At 38.1% G+C, this 18,112-nt stretch overlaps 1 protein-coding gene across 2 annotated transcripts in view; it reads right to left on the reverse strand.

Moving 5' to 3' along the window:
* The window catches only part of LOC121649180 (phospholipid-transporting ATPase ID-like), a 53,534-nt gene that overhangs the window by 16,099 nt on the left and 19,323 nt on the right, over positions 1-18,112 (reverse strand). For both annotated transcript variants that reach the window (XM_041999813.1, XM_041999812.1), the window contains exons 5-16: positions 16,967-17,065; positions 11,597-11,658; positions 8,942-9,014; positions 8,002-8,072; positions 7,815-7,897; positions 7,539-7,697; positions 7,349-7,437; positions 6,261-6,454; positions 2,971-3,179; positions 2,354-2,397; positions 1,248-1,413; positions 951-1,139 (exon numbers count right to left, since the gene is read on the reverse strand). In XM_041999813.1, the coding sequence (XP_041855747.1) occupies positions 951-1,139; positions 1,248-1,413; positions 2,354-2,397; positions 2,971-3,179; positions 6,261-6,454; positions 7,349-7,437; positions 7,539-7,697; positions 7,815-7,897; positions 8,002-8,072; positions 8,942-9,014; positions 11,597-11,658; positions 16,967-17,065 (1,438 nt within the window). The remainder of the gene's footprint in view (positions 1-950; positions 1,140-1,247; positions 1,414-2,353; positions 2,398-2,970; positions 3,180-6,260; positions 6,455-7,348; positions 7,438-7,538; positions 7,698-7,814; positions 7,898-8,001; positions 8,073-8,941; positions 9,015-11,596; positions 11,659-16,966; positions 17,066-18,112) is intronic.

Genomic DNA, 18,112 nt, shown 5'->3' on the forward strand with positions numbered 1-18,112 from the left:
GCTGTATCGTGCTGAACAAATTTGCTCTGCCAAGGGGAGGCCTATGGGTAAGGCTCCTCTTGATAATGTGATTAATTTATTTATTTATTTACTTTAAATCATGGAATCTATGTAATCTTGCTGGACCTGACCGGAGGGGACAGAAAAAGATGGAAAATAGCAAAAAGAGCAAAAGGGAAAGAAGAAAGGAGACAAAAAGATCACAGACAGAAGGAAACGACCCTTCAATCCACACCATCACCAGACAACAAACTGTTACACCTGTACATGAACACACCAGAAAATTTCCTACAGCTTTTACAAAAACAGAAACACACACACAGAAAAAACAGGGCTGCTAGTCATAAAGAGTTTTTAAATAATAACCAAATCAAAAAGACATAACAGCAACCAGATACTAACTCACAGGAAAAATAAAGAAAAATAATTATCGCTTAGTATTAAAAGCCACTGGACAACTCAGTGACTGTGTCAGCATGCAGAGCATGAGAAACAAGGAGTGATCAGTGATGAAGAGTGATGAGTGAGATCATGCAAATGCGACCACGCCTCCACGGAGGCCAGAGGCAGACAAGGGCCAGAGGCCCGGGCCCCCAGCTGCATACCCGGAGCACCAACCCAAGCCACCCCACCACGAAGATGACTCCAGCCCCACCCGAAGGGCGGCAGAGGAGACCCCCAGCAAGAGCCCCCCACGGTCCCGGGGCACAGGTCCCAGTGGGCCAAGATCAGCAGCCGCTGGCCCCGCCAGGGACCGGCTACCCAGGGCAGCCCAAGCGAAGGGCCCAGGGCAGAGGGCCTGCAACATGCCTAGGAGGACCAGGCCCCCCCAGACAGCCACCCGGCGTAGGCCAGCACACACCCCGATGTTCCAGCCGCACACCCCGGGAACCAGGGTGCTATCGGTCCCCTCCCCCCACTTCCCGCTTCCCCAGGTTTACATCCTATACCTATGACTGACATCCTCTTGCGGACATTGTTGAAATCCAGGATTGCCAGAAGTTCGTAGCTGCGCTGCTTTCCCATTTCCATGATGGAAATGCTGTCTGGCGTACGTGAGCGGAAGACAAATCCAAAGTTTCTGGCTGCTGTCACCAGAGCTCCTTCATCCGGGGACTGGGCCAGATAGAAAAGCTCACCTAGAAGAGCAAAATGCTCATTTAGAATCAACAGAACAAACCATCAAAGCTAAAAATGATTTATTATCTAACCAGGAGACAAGACTGAAACACTTCTCCCCTCCTTACCTTCCTTCTTCTCCTCGGCCATGACGGTGTGGCAGAGCGCCAGTAGTCTGAAGAAGGCGTGGACCTCCGGGTTCTCCAGCTTCACCGCCTCCACCAGGGAATGGTCGTGGAACATGAACCGGGGGTCGGCCAGTGGGTTGAAGGAAAAGTCCACTGGGTCTTTATACTGTAGAGCGAGAGGTAGAAGACAAAGAATAAAAAGAAAGATATGGAGAGGACAAATGGCATATGGGAGTTATTTAGTTGGAAAAAATCTGGAAAAAAAAGTGTTTTCTGATTCACTGAATAAAACAGTCCAATTAAATCCAGTTAAATTCAGTGAAATCATGTAACTTTTTCCCTGAGATTACTATGGGTCTCAGTAACAAATTGTCAAATTGTCTTCACCAGTATCCTCTTGTCTTCATCCCCTCCCAGCTATTTAAGGTGTGTTTCCATTCCCTTCTGTGTCAGAGCATCTTGTGAACATTCCAGTGGTTTTATTTTTCTATTCCTCTGCCCTGGGTTTTGAAACCTCAAAACGGGATCTCGTTCAAAATAAAAACACCAGTTTTTTCACCGGTTCAGCTTCTGGCTCTGAACTCCTTCAATCCAACCTGTCTGACCCTGATAAAATCCTTAAATGTCAAAGGTAATCTTTATCTTGAAGGTTCAGTCTGTAACAAAATCAAAGGCACAGCAGAAAATGTTTTATATACAGTATCATTAACAACTGTTGACCCTTAGAATAAGTGGGTAAAAACAATGGATCTTCTTTAACTTGGTGTTTAAACTCTCAGTTAAAAACTAAACCACTAAACCACTGAGGACCAAAGGTGTTCTAGCTGAAATCTCTAACATCTGCAGCTTCCTACTGCACTACAAAGTTAGTTAAGACCTCTTGCACAGAAAAAGATCATTTTCCCTCGTTGGGATTTGCACATGGGCTTTGTGGTGTGTGTTATTCTATCTTTCTTTTTGCAGTCACTGGTGGTGAAAGGAGACAGAGGCTTAGTTGTTCTTGGCATTGGTTGATGTATGAATACATGAAGTTTAGCATTTTTTACTGTTAAAAGATGTCTTATTTTTCTGTTTTAATATGAGGAAATAAATTTCCATCAACTCACCTCTGAAATTTCTAATCTTTGGCCGGTGTAGTCATACACATCTCCTGTAGAGAAAGAAAATAATGAATCCTACTCCAATGAAAATGTTGTCTGTGGAATAATAATACCTTAAAAGTGCATGAAATGCCTGGCTGACTGAAACTAAAACCTACAAAAGTTCATAGCTCCACTTTACTAAGACCAGGTTGGAGCCCTTTTACCCTCAGAACTGCCTTTGTCTAGGTGTAACAGATTTTGAATTGAAAAGATTTTTTGCTGCAGATTTGTCTGCTGCACATCCATGATGAGAATCTCCCATTCCACCACATCCCAAAGCTGCTCTGTTGGATTAAGATCTGGTGGCTGTGGAGGCCGTTGGAGTCCAGTGAACTCATTGTCATGTTCAAGAAAGATGTTGGAGATGACCTGAGCTTTGTGACATGGTGCATTATCCTCCTGCCATCAGAAGATGGTACAAAAGTGGACCTGATGAAGTGTCTGGTGTCTCCACAATGCTAACTTCTGCTTTGCTGTTTTACAGTGAGAAACCTGAGGTTAACACATCTGTAAAACTTTATTAAACTGAAATAAATGAAGCAAGTAGTAATCTTAAAATCTCTGGATGTGTTGAAACTTACCATAGGATGTTCCGTTGATGGAGCACTTGTTGAAGATCATGATATTCTGAGTGAGAGTTCCGGTTTTGTCACTGAAGATGTATTTGATTTGGCCGAGCTCCTCATTCAGCGTGGTGGTACGGGCCTCAGCGGGGGTGTCGTTGCGAGAATAGTACATCTTCCTGTCCCAGTCGATGTAGAAGCTGTTCCCCAGCCGAATGATCTCCACACTGCCCAAAGATGCAAATACCTCAGATATCGACTGGTTTTTAAGCATTTTGTGAGATTAACTTTATAGTCATGTAAAAAAGAAAGTATTCCCTCTTCTGTTCCAATGTTTTATTTATCATGGCATAAATAAAAAAAAAATCTGGTTATTACCTTATTACTTTAACATAAATATATAACTTCAACTTTAAAACAACATGACACATTACATCAATATCTATTAAACAAAAAACAACTTGGCCAATATGTAGAATCAGGATGTGAAAAAAATTATATTCTTAATTCCAGAGGTAAATTGCAAAGTTGTAGCTTTTTTATTTATTTATTTTTTTATTGCCTTATTCCGGAGGGTGATGGTTGCTGGCAGGAATGGTCTCGGGTACCTTTCTGTCTAGCATTTGACTTGATAAAGCCTCAATCCTGAACACACTCTGTTGTTTCTTCCCTGTGTTGTGTGGAGGATGCAAAGAATCGTCCATTATTTTCAGCAGCTTCTGCAGGATCCTTTTCTGGACAATCAGCTCCAGAATTATTCCCAGCAAATAACCAGCCTTTGTGTTTAGTTTGTTCAGTTTCTGGCTCTGATGCTGATGGCTGCAAAGCTGATTGCTCTCTCTACAACAGACTGATAGAAGTTACACAACATTTTGCTACAGACATTGACTGATCTCGGCTTCCTTAAGAGGTAGAGTCTCATTTGTCCTTTCTTCTAGATACTTCTGTGTTAAGATTTCCAATGTAGTCTGTTTGCGTTCAAGATGAGGTGCTTGTTTCTGCACCATCTCACAAACTGACAGACCAGTTGTCTGTACTCAGCTTCTTGTCCAAAGATACCCCCCACAGCTGCAGAGTAATCAGATTATTTCTGCAGATAACAGGAATTGTGTTGGAAGTCTGAGGTGTACAGAGTGAAGAGAAATGGTGAGCATATAGTGCCTTGTGGTGCTCCAGTGCTGCTGACCACCATCTCAGACACCATTTCAGTCTCACAAGCTGTGGTCTGTTTGTTAAGTAGACATAAATCCAGGTTCAAATTAAAGTTTAAGTCATTTTTATGGTTTTGGAGGTATCCACCTGGAATTTATGGAGTTTCTCACATAACAGAGCAGCTTAACTTAAACTTGCACTGTTCTACTCTTGAGAAAATCACAGAACATGATCCTCAAAGTGCTGCCTGATTTGTCCAGATGAGAGTGGGCTCTCTGAAGCAGATAGATGATGGCGTCTTCAACCCCAAGCCCATTAAGATAAGCAAACTGTAATGGGTCCTGAAAGGTGTTCACTTGCTCATTGAGGTGAGCCAATAATAGCCTCTTCAGAACTCTCATGATGTGAGATGTTAGGGCAACTGGTCTATATTCATTTGGTTCAGATGGTTCGGATTTTTTAGGTACTGGAACGAAGTAGGATGTTTTCCACAGCACAGGAACTCTTTTCTGACTCATGCTGGTGTTGAAAAGGTGTTGAAGAATCCAACATAGCTGTTCTGAGCGAGTTTTCAGAACCCTGTAGCTGAAACCATCTGGACCTGCAGCCTTGTTCCAGTTCAGTCTCTCTAGCTGTTTCTACACCTGACTGCAGGAGACAGACAGGTTAGAGGTGGAGGCAGAGGAGGTCTCAGTGATGGCATTGATGTCGTCTCCATTTTGTTGACAGAGGACATTCCAGTCTGTGTCCTCAAAGCACCCTCTCAGAGCATCTTCAGCTTCATTAGACCAGGTTTTAATAGTCTGTGTGATGACTGGTTGCTGCTGAACGATGGGCTTGTCAGTGGAGGTGAGAAGAACCAGATTAGGGTCTGGTCTTCCTAAAGGAGGCAGGGCAGGAGAGCTGTATGCATGTTTAACATTTGAATAAAACAAGTCCAGCATCATTTTTCTCTGGTGGAGCAGCTGACAAACTGCTGGAATGTTGGTAATGTTGCAGAGAGGAAGATGATGTTGAAGTCTCCAGAGACTGCAATGAATGCATTAGGGTGCTGTGTTTGTAGCCTAGCAACAACAGAGCTGATGATGTTGCAGGCTGTGTCTGCAGCAGAAACAGGTATGATATAAACCACTGCTAGAATACCACAAGTAAACTCTTGGAGAAAACTCACAGCTAACAGATCTTCTGCTTTACAGGGGCATGTTCAGGGTGGCACCAACGGTGGTTAAAAAACGCTGCAATTCCTCCTCTCTTTGGCTTTCCGCTGACTTTCTTGTTGCGGCCTGTTTGTACAGGCTTAAAGCGGTGTACTGACTCATTAGAAATCTGGGATGTACTCACGCAGCCATGCCCCGGTGAAGCACATAAAACTGCATTCCTCACACCTGGTTTAGACTCATACTAGTGCAGAGCTTGATGTTATTACCTATTGATCTGAGTTGGGGAAACTTCTAAAACCTGCAGGACACAGGCCCTCCAGGACCAGGATTGAGGATCCCTGCTGTAGAGTCTGAAACGTAGCTCTTGTTTTGTTTTTGTTGTTTTTTTTGGTAATATGTCTGAGCATTGCATGGTCTGATCTTGGGGTGAACCTGCAGTTACTTTCTCATCAATCATTTGATTAGCAGCACCTAGCTGCTACCTACCTGCTTAGTTCCTAGAGAAGCAGTAAGGATGTTTTTAGTTTTCACTATGTTTCTGCATTTTGGCTTAGTTCTTATTAAATATATGACAACACAGTGTAATGTGTCATGTGTTGTTGTTTGCTTCAGCTTGTATTAAGCTTATTGTAAGGGCAGTTCCACTAACTTGAGATAAATAGGCTAGGATTCATCAGCTATCCTGGATGAACTTAAGCTAGACTTGGTTTCACAAGAGCAGCAGCACATCAGTTACCATGGAGATTTATTCTGTGTAGCTAATCCTGCTCCAGACCAGGCTAACTGCCAGGCTTAGTTAATGCTGGAGTTGTTTACTACTCCCAGTCAGGAGTCACTCCAGACAGAAATGACTTTTTGAGCAGTTTTAAAATGATTCAATAATCATCTGATTTTGTGAAACATGCCCCTGGTAGAGACCAGATAGATTCTTTGTGCCTTAAAACATTAAATGGTTGAATAGAAAGGGGTGTCACTTTAAAACCTTGCAAACATTACCTGACATAGAGGGAGATAGGAACCACGGTATTGAGGATGATGATGTAGGACCAGAAGGTGAGAAAAGCAGAGAAACCAGCATTGTTGCCATCTTCCCTCGGCAGGAAGACAGTGAACTCAGAGCCCTCTTTTATTTCCCAGATGCAGTTTCCTATCGCCAGAATTGTGCACATGACAACCAGGAAACCAAAAATCTGCAAGAGGACCAGAAAAAGGCTACGTTTACAACTCTGTGTCATTATATCAGACTCAGTCCTTGTGTATTAAAGTTTAGCTTTATGTTCTGTTAGTCAAAAACCTTCCATGTACATTCCTGTTTTTTCTTTTTTTTAAATATATACGATATATATAATATCAAATGAGTAATTATAAAAACAAAATTAATGTAATAATATTTTTCTATTTCATTATTTATTGTTAATTATTTAATTTAATTAATGTTTAATGGATTATTTAATTTAAAAATATTTAATTATTTACTTTAATTAACTTTAATTATTTAAATATTATTGAAATAAATGAATAATTATTGTAATTAATGCCATTTTTAAATTTTATTATTTTTATAAATGATTTTATTTAATTATTGTTCAATGGAATTAACTATATTTCATACTATTGAGTTTAAATGTAATTATTCAATTACACAGAGACAATGACAGCTTCAAGTCACAAGAAAATCCATTAAATACAATTAAATACAGGTTACTGACAAATATCATAATTTGTTAATTATTCTTATAAAAAGAAATGACCACTTTTTAAATTAAACAGCAAAAAGGTCTATACTGTTATTTATTGTGAGTTAAATCTACACAATAGAATTTTATTTTATGTTACCTGTGGTCAAAACAGCTGATCAAAACTGCAGGAGAATACTGAAGATTTTCATGCCGTTATTCATACAAATGAAAAAAAGTGTTTATTAACTTTCCTGCTTGCAGTGTAAATGCATTGCTACTCTCACCTGTTCATCTGCACATGCATGACTCATTGAACATATAATTCAAAGCAGTCAGCTGCATGCAGATTCCAGATTCTAAAGGAAAACTCATGAATCAAAACAAATAATAACATCAGGGACTCACACAAAGGACCAGGACATTCATCAGACGGTCTATACTGGTCCTCTTGAATGTGGTTTTCCCACAATTTTGCATCAGCTTTGTCTCTGGACCTGCAAATGAGAAGCAAGTAGAACCTCAAATCAGATTTTAAATTACCACACGATAGTTCCCCATTTTATACACATGAGTGGCAATAAAGTATCTCCCCGACCTCCGAACAGCACCAGTCCGAAGCACCACTCCGTGTTTCTCAGTGTGCACCCTCGCAGTACAATTTTCTCGTTGTCCAGCGGATATTTCTGACCACCGTAGGTTAGCGTTCCCATGAAGCGGTCGAGGCGGTTGTTGGGGGGTTCACAGCGCACCTCGCCTGAGGAACAACAGCCTTTTGATTTCTCCCCCAAATTACCAATGAACATGGACTTCGTCATTATAATGTAAATGAATGTGTTTGCATTAATCTCTGTGTGTGTTGTACCGTTCTCACCATTAAAGTCAGCTAGTTTTTCAATATCATCCCCCAGGTCTCCTGTCACGGGAAGGGCCTGTCTCACCTTCAAGTTAGTTTCTCTGAGGAGGAAAGGAGAAAACAAGGAGGAAGAAGAAAGTACTTAAATTATTTATGTATTAGAGTAAATGCAAAGTTTATCTTTGAAGCTGTGATCTCCACCAACCCGTCCAGCTCTGCTGTCTCAATGTACACCAGGTTGAGCGGTTCACTGCTGGACAGCAGCAGGAGGTCAGCCTGAAACCATGAAGGGATTTTTCATTTTTCCTCATTCATCATCCTGTTAGAATGATGAGAATCCAACTTTTCTATTGGCATCTACTTCTGGCTTTTTACTGGTTATAACCTGACATCTTTGTGTTGAATAAACATTTAAAAAACACATAAACTGCTATTATAAAAATGTCAGTGAACATGAGGTGTGTACCCGAGAATGGTGTTAATTTTATGTTTTTTTTTTTTTTTTTTTTTTCAAAGGCTGAGAAATAAAAGGTTTTAGGAATTATTTCTAAGTTTTCCATAAAAATTATTTAGGTCTGAAGGGGTCAAAGTTTTAATCCAACACAACAACAATTTAAAAACTGTTGGTGGATTTATTGGTCTTTTTTTTTGCAAAAATAAAAATGGAGCGTGTGCAACGCGACTATGCAAATGTTTTCTATAAATACGTATATATTTACAAAATATTTTCCAGGATTAAAGAAGAAAAGGTATTCAATTTTTTTTACATTCTTCAGCTCTTTATTAATTTATTTATTCTGTATTGTTGAGTCCCAAGCCTCTTCTTAAATTTTTATTTACTCATTTATTCGTTTCTTGCTTAGTTTTTTTTTTCTTTTTCTGTCTACTGTTTTAGAAATCTAAACATATGTTTTGATATAATTTGTTTCTGACTCAGGCTGTTCTGTATTTTACTTTTTTTGTTCTCAATAAATAACATTTTAATGATGAAATAGTGTCAAACCAAAATAAAAAATATTTCTATACTGGAAAATATATAATACACTTATTAAATAAATTACTAAAAAATAAATAATCATGAAGTCTGTTGAGAAACAGGGCAGAATCTAGAACTGGAAGAAGTCTGTTTTAAATGGTTTACTCACTGTGACAAACTGGTTGTTTTCCAGCTTGATGATGTCTCCTACCTGGACATTCATCCATTTCTCACTCCGCAGCCTAACAACAGGAAACAGGGACAGTTGGTGCACATTTGGACTGCGTGTGTTTGTGTAACCTGCCGTGGTGTCGAGTAAAACTGTTTTTTTCCGTTACTTAGAAGGTTGTGAGAAGAGAAACTGTCTGAGGGACCATAAATTGTCTCTGAACACCAAGGTCATCCTAATACAAGTCACCTTCCTTCACTGCGTGTTGCTGACAGCTTCCTGTATTGTCGTTCTGCGCGTGTCTGCCTGCCAGTAACAGCGAGGGTTTGCAGAACTTGGCTGGACTGGACTGAAACCAGTCTGAGTTAAAAGTCATGAACGTTGCAGATTTAGGTTTGTTTTAACTTCTATTGTGGCTGCAATGAGGCTGTAATATCTTACGTTTACAGAGGACACATCATTTACTTTGACTTCCTTTTAGTTTATAAGTGCTTGAGGCGAATGTACTGTTAAATAAACATAGTTGTGTTTCCTCTGAGGAAATGAAGAACTGTAATGGGATCCTCCCTAAAAAGTCGAATACTTTTAATGATCTAAATTAGAAGTTTTTAAAGCATGGTGGGGGATCCAAACAGTTTCAGAAGAAGTGAATGGAGATGAGGAAATATTATAATAGTTATTAAAAAACTACATTAGTTTTGCTGGATTTCCTTTCTTGGCTCACTTTACAAGTGTGTTATAAGATAAAATGACAATCATTATCGTGTAAGCATCCGGAAATGTATTAAAAGTGAAAAAATTCCTGTCTTTATCCAAAATTTTCCAAACTCTTTAACTCCCTTTTAAATGGCTGAGGCTAGATTTAAGTAAAGCATCTTCTACTTAAGTCTTTTTCCATATTTTTTATTAAAGGCAAATTCTACATGAAGTTTTATGGGAAAAAAACAACAGTAAAAGAAAAAAATGAACTCTGTTTATTGTTTGAACCCATGTTACAAAGCTGTATTTTAAAACATTTTCAATTCATGTTTGCAGCCTCATAAGAACTTGATCCTTACTCTGAGTTTTTGATTTTATCTTCTCTAAACATAAATACTACTACTAATAATAATAACAATAGTGAAATAAAACGTCTATGGAAAAGGCACCACTGAAAATGTGTTTACAAACTGTGAGTAAAACAGGAAATAAACTATTCCTCCAACCTTCCTCCAGCTGTTTCCCACAGTGCATATCTGCTGCTCAGGACACAGCGACATAACCAAGACACAACAAGCATGCACACGTTACTTTCTGTCAGCTCTACGTCTTCTTTTCCTTCATCAACTCATCACTCATTAATACTCCGAACTGTTCTCTGCAGGACATTTACACCAAGTAAAATCTTCAAGTACTCTACCCACCTCTGGTCGGGCTGCTGAAAGGTAAAGGTACTCAGGTAAAGGGTTCTTCTGTCTGAGAACTAAAACAAAGCGTCTCGGGGGAGCTTCAACCCTCACTCCATGAGACTCCTCAACTGGGACATGCCCCACAACCTTAACCCTCTGATAAATTAATCATTAATAAACAGTGACACAGTTGTTTCACATATATATATCTTACTTCTACAGAGATGCTTTTCTTTTTATATCTAATTTGGCTTGGTATTTATTTATTTATTAGCTATTTAATAAAACTATTTATAAAATAATGTTCTGTCATTTTTAAAAAAAATTATATATTTATTCTATTAAAACACATCATTTTTTTAATGATCATTTAGGCAAATTTGGTAATGACAATATATGTTAATTTCCAAATATACCACCCTCACCCATGGATGTACTAGAAAACAGTCTTTAAATAGGTGTCCACTGTAGTGGGTACTATGCATGGAAGGATTAGCTAGCCCTGCATTCACACCACTGTGTTTGCCATATTTAAAATTTTACTCACTGTTACGCACCGTCACCTCATAACTGGTCACCCTAATTAACTGCAATCCTTGTACTGTTTTGTCACCTTCATAATGTCACTTTTATTTATTACATCTATAGTACCTTTTTAATATTCTATAAATACTTCTGGACATATTTCTACTCTTTACATACATCTATTCTGCTAGTATTTTGACTCTTATTTTATTCCCATTTTAACTTTTTCTTATTGTCACTATTAGTTACTTAGCCTATTTTTATACATGCAGTCTGGAGAACATTTCACTTTAAATTTCACTGCATATTGTTTGTGTAACATAGAGCACATAACAAATAAACATCAAGACTCTTTGGGATGTGGTGTAATATTATTGTTTTAGGTTTTAGCAGGATGGATCCATCCGTTTATGTTATGCAGTTCTATTGAAAATCCCTGTATTTTCATTGCATACTGGGTCTCTTTTCCTGCTGTGCAGCCTCAGGAAGCAGCTTCGGGATAGTGAAAAGCACTTCCTGTTGACCTGCTATTTCAAATATGTGAGATGCCTGATTTAGACATGGCATTAAATAGAAAGACTGGCAATGTTGCCAGAGCATCATCAGCGTGGGGATCTTTTTTTTACCTTCAGAGCTAAAAACAACATTTAGCCAGATGAAGGATTTATTTGGATCATGGGACATTTTTACACATCATGATTTCCAGGCTATAACAAATGTCTATTTATGCGTTAAAACTTACTTTCTGTCAATCAGCACTTGAACTTTTCGGTTGTTAACTTGATTGTCGCTCCTGTGGCGATTCTAGTGGAGAGACAAACACACAAATGACGGCAGCAGTGAGTCAGGAGAGGTCATATGAAACTTAATTTTTCCACTGATTCATTTATCGGTTCAGGTGAAAATTCCCATCACATGCATGTCGCGTCAACAGATTGCGTAATGTTTAGAGTGTGTAGGAGAAGTTGGGTGAAAAAGAAGAAGAAGAAAAAGAAGAAACTGAATAAAACTGATCAGTTTGTCTCTTTTAGTCTGGTTTCTAAACCTGTAATTATTTCTGTGAAGGAGACAGAGAGGTGGCTCCTTCTCATGGGTGCTTTCCCTTTTGTGATCAGTCAAATTTAAAAATGTCCTTTATTTTTGTTGTGTTTACCTGCTTTAACAGACACATTTATTGCTTCCTGCTTACACAACATTAAGCAACATTTCAAATCATTAATACGGCATAGATGAGTTAGTTTGAACTCAGACTCAGGGGTCTGTTCAGGGACTGGAGAGGAAGAGCTGAAATGAAAGGGAAACAAGAGGGAAGATGGACTTAAAGTTAATACTGAACTTTAAAACCAAGGTTGAGTTTCTGTTTTCTCTTAAATGAGTCATTAACAGGTTCAAACATTTTAGAGGGGTTTCTATAATAACCTGGTGGAGTGAAATACCTCAGGTAAATTTGGGTTGCCAACCTCAGGTCACTCCCACATTCCAGTCTCTAATTACCTAAAACAACAGTCCAGCCAAATCAAACTTACCAATCACAACCACTTCCACTAAAGACAGATTTATTTCTTTGTGTACAGTTTTTATAAGACACCACACATTATCTCAGACAACAGAAATGATCTGCATCTCAGATTGTGGTCATGCTGATTGGCTATATAACAGAATTATTATATAATTGTGTCTATGTGTCAAACTATGACTGGACTTGAAGTTTTCAGCTTCCCCCTATTTTCTTAATATATCACCAGGAAAACAGAAAAGAGCTGCAGGGATTTATTTAAACATGCAAAAACGGTGTTCAATCTGTTAGACAAGCTTCAGGAATAGCTTTCCAGGCATCTTGAAGGACTTTCCAAAGCTCTGCTTTGGATGTTTCTACCTTTTGTTTTGTTCTCTGTCCAGATTATCCGGCACTACTTCAGTATTGTTGAGAAATTTTCAGTCATGTAGCATTAGCTTTTTCTCCGTTTCCTTAGAATGACTTCTTAGTCACCTTTTCATGGAGGCCATTTCTGACGAGGCCTCAAGATTCTTTCCATTTTCTTAAGGTAGTTTGTTAAGGTCTAACATGTCTTCTTCTGTCCTCTGTAATAAGTTTTTAAGGAGGTGCTGCATCCTGTGCTGAGATAGGCCAAGTTTTTATCTCCTAACTCTATGGGAATCGCCTTCTTTGTCCAAAAATACTATTTAATTTATGTTTAATTGTGTCATCTTTGGTATTTTTGTAGATGTAACTAAGAAACTGGACTGAATTATATAGTTGTGACAGACTGCTAGTCATACAGAGCCCAAAGATACAATTTAATTTGGTTCTTTACTAAATTGCCTGCAAAATAGCAACACAACATTGGTTCATTACCTGAGTTAGGAGCTTTATGTATCTTTTTTTTTTTTTGTTTAATATGTTTATTAGAAAACAAATAAGAACATGAAAATACAGCAGTTCGAATGTAAACCTGATACCTGCTTTCATTATGATTTTTCTGATTTTACAAACATGACACCATACAACACAAGAAAAGAAACACCCAATCAACTAAACGAAATAAGACAGAAAAACACACAAAAACAAATCAAATAAAAGAAAATAAGGATATACTACAGAAACTACGTAGGGAAGAGGATGTGGGCTAGGAGACGGGGGGAGGGGTGGGGGGCTGGGCAAGTCTCAAATTGATTAAAAAAAATCTAAAAATGGTTGCCATTTCCTATTAAATTTATTCAGAGACTTCAGTCTGGAATATCGAATTTTTTCAATTTTTAGAAAGGACATAACTTCATGGATCCACTGTGTAGTCGAGGGAACCCGGGTAGATTTCCAATGGAGAAGAAGATGGCGTCTAGCTATCAGGGAAGTGAATGCCAGAACCTCCAATTGTATTGTAGAGGAGCTTTATGTATCTTTAAATAATTCATAGTTCAGAGTTAGGTGGTGCAACAAAGACATATATTTCTCTGAAAATGGTCAGGTAGAAGGACTGCACTGACGTCCAAAAGAAAAACATAAACAGACCTTCAGAACGCCTGAAGGTCCAAATATAAAGAAGTGAGGGGCTTGTTCATGACTTTTGCACAGTACCGTACAAGTAAACCTGCAGTACAAGATTCATTTTCTTGTGTACTCATACAACTGTCTGATATATAGTTCATTAAAATGCATGGACATGCGTTCAGTCAATTGGAATCAGCAATAAAAATGAGCAGGAAAGGTCTCAGATAAAAAGACAGTAAAACACTCAGAATCAGTTAAGAAATTAGCACATCTACAAAAATCTTTTTAATTTCTGCAACTCAGTAGCAGTTAGCTTGTCAAGTGGTTATTCCACAGCTACTTTCCTAATACAGTTACTTCAAGGTCATCTTCTTCTCTATGCACCATCAGTCTGGAGTATCCTGAGTGGCTGCGTACCTGACATGCCAAAATCAAATCAAACGTGAACCTGGTGGCCTCACTAAAGTAACCGATATGGATGACCGCTCAAGATCCAGGCTGGTCAACAATAAAGCTTTTGTTTCTCCTATTTGAGCTAACATTTAACCCACTGCATCAGCTATTTCCTCTAAATGATTTGGCATTACTTCCTTGCTTGCTCACCCCACAAACGGTCACACATGGTTTAAATAAAAAGTAATTTTCCTCCCATTGTTTTAAAAGCACATTTTGCTCTATTTAAGTTCTCCTGAAGTGATGAATGAAAAAGAAAGCAGCTTGTCCGTTAAAAGAATGAACTTGTGTGTAAGTTGGTTATGTTGTAGGTGTGAGCCAGAAAGGAAGGGAACTTGTTTCCTAATCGACTAACTTCCAGTTGACAGAGCTGTAACACCAAAGGAGAACTTCGTCCCCACAGTTCACATGTTCAACTGACAAAAGTTTCATACAGAAGGAAAAATCCCATGATTCAGAAACATATTTAATTTTCACACTTTAGGTTTTCGAAATGCTTCTTTAAATAAAAAAAAAAAAATACGCAAAAGCAAGAAGACGACAGGGAAAATATGCAGTTAATTAAACATTAATCAAACATAGATGAAGTCACAGGAACAACCTAAAACATAAAAACAATCAGATTTGTGTAATATCTCAGCAAACTGCAGTGAAACAAGACCACTTCAGACAACGGAGGGTACAGTGTGGCTAAAATACATTTTCTTCCAGAGTCAGAGAATAAATAGTGTTTAAATCCAAGATGAGATAACATGAAATAACATCCATTGGCTGTTTCTGAGAGATAATGACAATAAAACACAGCTAGGTTTATATTTACTTTAGATCTACATTACCAAATCTACACAATTCCTTCTTAACTGAAACATCTCCCTGGTTAGTTAGAAAACACATCACCTTCACTTATTTTTCACATGACTGACTAGAGGAGTGGATCTGTGCAGGAACCTCTTACTCACTACTGCTGGGAAATAATGACAACATATGTCACCTGTAGATGAACCAAAGGGCTTGCATCAGTGCACAGAAAGAAAAAACATCATCACAGACACAACAAACCGATATAAAAACAATCTGATGTGATCATAAACAAAATCTGTGTTTAAACAAACTCATATAAAGTAATGCCTGCTTTCCAGTGCTTAGTGGACAGATTAAGCAACTTCAATGACTCACAAAACAAGACAATTAGCTTGGACTAGCCTTTTTTTGGTCTTTCTCAAGACCCACTACCAAGAAAAAAAGACCATGTTTAAAAAATCCCTCAGCTGACTATTCTATTCTATTCTATTCTACAGTCATCTAGCAGACGCTTTTATCCAAAGCGACTTACATTTGACTAAATCTGAAATGTTATGTTGTCTGAATTGTTGATAAAAATAATGGGAATTACCAGTTTTAACTAAACAAATTAACTAAAGAAAACCATTGCTCAGCTCAGTTTGATTTATTTATTTGCTCAACCAGCTGAACTTCTGGTTTCTAAATTAATTAAATTTATTTTATAAATTTGTTTTTATTTATTTATTTCCCTCTGTGTTTTTTCTGTCCCCTGTAATAGTTTATTAAATAGTTTATTTATTTGTTTTAAATTGTCCTGTCCAGCATGGTAGCAGCAGAATGATGGTCTGGTTGCTGTGTTGTGCCGAACAGATTAGCTTTGCCAAGGTGAGCTTTATGGGTATAAGGCTCCTATTGATAATCTGATTAATTTATTTAATCAATATTATTTATTTATTTTGAATTATAGAATCTAAGTAATCTTGCTGAACCTGGAGGGGACAGAAAAAGGAGGACAGAGAAAAGAAGCAAAAAGGAAAGCAGAAAGAAGAAAGACAATGCAAAGAACCAACAGATAGAAGCCAGCGACCCTTCAGTCCAAACTATCACCAGACAACCAACTACTGCACCTGTACAGAAACACAAAAGAGAATTTCCTACGCCTTTTACAAAAAAAACAAACAAAAAAAAAAAACGAAGCTGACAATCAACAGAAGTTTCTAAAAAATAACCAAATTACCTAAAAAGATAAATAAACAAACAAAAAAACATGTATCACAACAACAACTAAAGATACAGATACACACTCACAAGAAAGACCCTTAAAAAAGTAGTTATTAGTGTACGGGCCCACTGGACAACTTGCAAAAGCGCCCACACTCTACGGAGACCAGAGGCAGACTAGGGCGGCTCAGACACCCGGGCGATCAGCAGCAATCCTGGAGCACAAACCCGAGCCACGCTACTTTGATAAAACTCCTCATAAGAAATGTTAAATACTAAACTGAAAGTCTCTACGAAACATGTTCGATTATTTAAAAGGTACTCCAGGCAGATTTTAACACCATAAAATCTGATTTCTGTTCTGATATTAATGTCCCTGTTTTCCATTTTTTTTAGTAGATCGCCAAGTTCATGGTCGACCCCAGCACCCTTCAGTTTACATGATATTCACCTGTTATACTTTAAATCCAAAGACAAGCAGAAGCAGCAGTGTTGATTTTTTTGCTTCTCAGAGGGTGTATCTATGCTAGAAGAGTAACTTAGGTGCATAACCTTTATATGTTACAGAACATTATTCCACCATGTTTGAGGCCTGGGCTTTGCGGAGCTTTCTGGATTGTTAACAAAAAGAAAAAATAAAGAAAGCATGACTTTAATTGTGCTTACTATATCATCAGTTGCATCTTTGGCAGCAGTGACTGACAGCACGAGGACCAAAGGCACAACAGTGGTAAACCAGGACAGAGAGGAGATCTGAGGGATCACCTAAAAAAGACAAACACAACAACCTCTTTAGTTCACATTTTTAGCACATTTATGCGTGAAGTAGAGGAAATCTAAATTTGGAGTCAAAAACAAAAAAAACCAAGGACTTATGCCAAAATGGAAAATAGGTCTTCCAGTACATCACACATCATTATACACACAATACAAGTACTCTATGTCAAACAGTCAGATAGTGGTGAGCTGTGGGCGTATGTTCAAAGGTGCAAAGTAAGGAAAGGATTGTGTGAAAGTAGACTGTGTGCATTATGTTTGTTCAGGTGAAACTTGGAGAACAAATTAACTTTGTCTGTTAGAAATGTTTGCAAATTGCACGATACTGATTATTTTGTCCTGAGGTAATTTGGTCAAATGATGACATTTTGGCCAAATTCAACCTGATCTCTTTTCACAAATTCTTTAATAATTAAGCAAAGGGAAGAACTTATTAGTTCTAATGTAGATCCCCCCTAAAAAACAATATTTTCTGTTTATTGAATATTAAAACAGGTCTGTCTGTAGTAGCCACTGTCATTTGGTATTTATCCCTTGGTAGATTTAGATAGTTTATCACATTGTAAAGTACAAAGGTTGTTTGCCATTTATTTACTGTAAACCTGCCAAAACTCAGTTCCTGTGTTTCAGCAGAGTAGCTACTGTGGACAACCTCTATGGTGCAATACAACTGTTTTGCACTCGATGATGCAATTTCCTTTTCTGAATATTACACTTCCTTTATTTTCTATGCACCCAACTTGTCCATTTCCTGTGGTTAACACACAGCTTCAGTGTGAGAAGTGTGAACGCATTGGATTATCTGCTGAAGAGATTCTGACACAGCTAACATTAGCTAATCTGTGCTAAAAATGCAACCTTATTCAAACTAAAAAGACTTTATTTTTCCCTTTTGGGGTGGGGCTGTTGTAGCAGGAGTACACAAGAAGAGCAAGGAGCAAAGTGCCAGGATACAGAAACAGAAACAGAAACAAAAAACAGAAACAGACAGGTCTTAGCTAGCTAGGCTTGAAGCTAATCCATCCATTCAATCCA

The sequence above is a fragment of the Melanotaenia boesemani genome, chromosome 11 (genome assembly GCF_017639745.1).
Source record: "Melanotaenia boesemani isolate fMelBoe1 chromosome 11, fMelBoe1.pri, whole genome shotgun sequence".
NCBI classification, from domain to species: domain Eukaryota; kingdom Metazoa; phylum Chordata; class Actinopteri; order Atheriniformes; family Melanotaeniidae; genus Melanotaenia; species Melanotaenia boesemani.